This window comes from Triticum dicoccoides, chromosome 1B (assembly GCF_002162155.2).
Source record: "Triticum dicoccoides isolate Atlit2015 ecotype Zavitan chromosome 1B, WEW_v2.0, whole genome shotgun sequence".
NCBI classification, from domain to species: domain Eukaryota; kingdom Viridiplantae; phylum Streptophyta; class Magnoliopsida; order Poales; family Poaceae; genus Triticum; species Triticum dicoccoides.
The window spans coordinates 644,722,042-644,726,138 of NC_041381.1; the positions used below are offsets into that span (position 1 = coordinate 644,722,042).

At 43.5% G+C, this 4,097-nt stretch overlaps 1 protein-coding gene across 1 annotated transcript; it reads left to right on the forward strand.

Annotated features, from left to right (window-relative positions):
* Positions 1 to 4: 4 nt before the first annotated feature.
* On the forward strand, positions 5 to 4,097 carry LOC119350773 (probable galacturonosyltransferase 4; the record flags this gene model as incomplete). Its single annotated transcript, XM_037618439.1, has 8 exons — positions 5 to 106; positions 193 to 234; positions 305 to 398; positions 506 to 696; positions 1,645 to 1,919; positions 2,025 to 2,382; positions 2,463 to 3,038; positions 3,494 to 4,097. Coding segments are annotated over 8 exons (1,914 nt in total), but the record flags the coding sequence as incomplete, so codon positions are not given.

Below are 4,097 nucleotides of genomic sequence, written 5' to 3' on the forward strand. Positions count from 1 at the left end.
AATTCAATCGAGATCTGAGGCATTTTCTTGGCACTGCGGTTCTCACGGTATTTACGTCGGGTTTCTTGCAGAAAGGAAGGATTTTCCTGCCGAGATTGCGAGTCAGGTTAATGTTTTTTTATAGGATTTTGGGTTTTGGTACAGGGGCCGGAGATGTTCATGGACTTTAATGGTTTCTTTATGTTTTGGCAGGGCCATAGCGTCAAGGATAGCAAGCTAAATGCGTTCCCTCTGGTAAAATTTTCTGCTACGTTTCTTGTGTCCTGGCGAACGAGTAATTAACTAATTATTGATTTCGACGCAGGAAACTGCGAGTTCTTTGAAGGAACCTGTCGGTGACGTATTAGTGGAGGAACCGCTCCATTTGGCCAACGATTCGATTGAATCCGCGGACCAAGGTGTGCTTTATTTGTTTCTTGGTTTTGGTAAATGTTACACTGTACTCTTAAGATATAGGTCTTGTGATCTTTTGTCCTTAGATGGTTTGCACATGAACTGTTTGTAGAATTGCTACCGGGGAAGAAGGCCAACAGGGTGCTTTCTGAAATCACTTCTGGTAATGGTGCTGCATTGAAGATGGGTGGCGACCTGATCGACCAAGTGGCAAGGCGGAAAGCACAAGATGGTGGTTTGGTGGCGGGCTCGATGGATCAGCAGGAGAAGCACACAGGATCCCAGCAGCAGTCTTCTTCTGAGGTTGATACATGTTACTTCTCAGGCTTTAGGTGCATACTGGCAAATTTAGTTGAGTTGTCACCTGTGGATTTTTAATCTCTTTGTAGCGCCCCAGGACCGGCACTATGCAGATCTAACACATCCACTAGCATCCGCATAATATCGATCCTAAGACGCCACCTTCACACAGCGTAGACGTGCCAACGTGCACGGCATGTCGGTGGAAAGCAAGTATCACAGCACAATTGCAATACAGATCCACAAGAACATACATATACAGCAACTTCAAAGAGTCAAATTTAACGAATGGACACAATACAAGGGTCATTCCAGAACATGTTGGGCCCACCGTTCGTCTTCCATGGCCAACTACCTCAGAGTGATGCCGGATCCATTGAGCCCGTCGAGGGCTTGAGCTTGCACGGCTTCGGTCTTCAGAGAGAGTTGCTCCTAGCGCCGCACAGTCCAGGGTGTCATCCAGGTGGCGTCCTGGGTCACATGGGCTGGGCCCCAGACGATCTGGCGATTTGGCTCGGGCTGTCCAAGCGGCTTTTTCCGTGGGCAACAGTCCCTGCACCGGATGGTCTGACACGGGGGCCCGGTGTGTGTTCGGGTCACTTGTTTTGATGATACCACCAAGCATCCCTGCAGTTTTTATAAGGATTACGACATTGTAGGCAAGGCACCAATAAACTCATGGTTCACAGACACTTGGAACACTTTGCTGCACTGGTGACTAGCGCATTAGTTTGGTCAGTCTGTTCTACTTTTCGTACATTAATTAACTTAGAAATGTTCATCCATATGCTGGAATCATCCTGGCTGCACTCTCTGCGGAATTTGGGCATTTCCATTTTGTTATGAAGAAAATTCACATAATTGTTTTTTGTTACATCTCAATGCGATAGGTTGCGGTCATGATTTCTTGCCACATAATTTCATCTAAATTGTGTGGGCTTGTATTTGCAGGGAAGATCATTGGAGGCTATAACACAGATACCTCAGGGATATCAAGGTGCAGGGAAGAACCCTCAAAAAGAAAACACAGATGGTAGGAGTAAAAATATGGCTTCGTCAGATACTAGAGTCCGGGATATCAAGGATCATTTAATCAAGGCAAAGGTCTACCTTGGTCTTGGAGCCATTCGAGCAAATCCTCTATACCTCAGGGACTTGCGACATCGGATACGGGAAGTTCAAAAGGTGCTTGGTGAAGCATCCAAGGACTCTGATCTACCAAAAAAGTATGGCTCCCAACTGTTTATGATTTTTTAAGTATTACATATTGTGGGCATTTTGCAGCCCCACGCAGTTATTCAGTAATCTTTAATTTATGTTGACTTATTCAGTGCCAATGAGAAGGTGAAAGCACTTGAGCAGACATTGGTCAAGGGCGAACAGACACAGGATGATTGCTCTGTTGTTGTCAAAAAGCTCCGGGCTATGCTTCATTCGGCAGAGGAGCAGCTGTATGCACAAAAAAAGCAAACTGTTTTTCTAACACAACTTGCAGCCAAAACCCTTCCCAAAGGTCTTCACTGCCTCCCCTTGACGCTAGCTAATGAATACTTTTCATTGGATCCTAGTCAGCAGCAATTCCCAAACCAGGAGAAACTTGATGATCCCAAGCTGTATCACTATGCCTTGTTCACAGATAATATATTGGCAACAGCAGTTGTTGTTAATTCGACAGTGTTAAATGCCAAGGTATGTATTCTTGATACTTCCTACTTGAGTTATGCTGATAGATAACATGCAACGTACCGAGTGGAATTTTTTGTCTGCAGCATCCTTCTCGTCATGTTTTCCACATAGTAACTGACAGACTAAATTATGCTCCAATGAGAATGTGGTTCCTCTCTAATCCTCCTGGAAAAGCAACAATTGAAGTACAAAATATTGACGAATTCACATGGCTAAATGACAGCTCGAGCCTGTTGCTGAAACAACTGGGATCTCAATCTATGATCGATTATTACTTTACGGCACAAAGTGCAAATTCAGATTCATATTTGAAGTACAGAAACCCAAAGTATCTTTCAATGCTTAATCATCTGCGATTCTACTTGCCTGAGATTTATCCAAAGCTCGACAAGATGGTTTTTCTTGATGGCGATGTAGTAGTAAGAAAGGACATAACTGGCCTCTGGTCAATCGATATGAAGGGGAAGGTTAATGGTGCTGTAGAGACTTGTGGAGAGAGCTTCCATAGCTTCGATGATTACTTGAATTTCTCAAGTCCTGTTGTTGCAAAGAATTTTGATCCCAATGCATGTGTCTGGGCTTTTGGAATGAATATGTTTGATCTGGCTGAATGGAGGCGGCAGAACATAACTGAAATCTACCACTTTTGGCAGAAGCTTGTAAGTTTCACATACTTGTGATTACTTTCATACATGATAAATTACACGAGATGTCTAGAACTAGCTTAGGGACAATATGGCTTCTATGCCTAAATAGGCTGATAAAGTTTTGAACTAAAGATCATGTGCAATGCTGAGTTTATTCATATCCCTCTATAAGGTTCTCCATGTTATATCGCAGATTGTCCATGTAATTAACACATCTAATATTTAGCTTACATGGGTAGCAAGATTTAGAGAAATCTCTCAACACTTGTATTGTACAGAGTTTCAAAATTTGTGGGGACATGTCTACTGTGCAAAAGATGAGAGAATCAGAGAACTATATAATCCTTCTGAATTGTCAATGACTTGAAAGCTTTTAACTCCATCCTTTGTTTTATTTCAGAGAACCTGTCATTTGTTGTTTTCTTTTGCATTCCGTTTGATAAATATTTGTCAACTTTGAATTGCAGAATGAAGACGGATTGCACTGGAAACTTGGCACTCTCCCTCTAGGTCTGGTTACATTCTGGAACAAGACATTCCCCCTCGATCGATCATGGCATGTTCTCGGTCTAGGTTACAACCCACATGTAAGCAGTAGTGACCTGGAGCGTGCCGCGGTCATACATTACAATGGCAACATGAAGCCCTGGCTTGAGATTGGCCTGCCCAAGTTCCGAAGCTACTGGTCTGAGTATCTTGACTACGATCAGCCTTTTCTGCGGGAATGCAACATCAATCCGTGAAGCAAGACCAGTATCTCCCAAGCCATTCTGACACCTCTAGCCTAGTTAGTTCAGTGTTTGATCTATTTGTCGGCATCCCATGTTGGGTATGGTTTGTGGAGAAGGTTGCAGCGGTTGAGATTACATGCCAGTAGGGGAAAATAAATTCTGCAGTGCAAATGCTTTTTGGCATGCCATCGTTGTGTACGAAATGTTAGATTGCTGCCGTCGAGTATCTGTAATAGGGAAGTTAGAAATACACGAGAAAGACCCAAAGACCCTGGGTCTTACTAGTCAGGCAGGGTTCAAGCCTCACTTCTATATTAAAATTGGTGCCTAGTTGACAGCA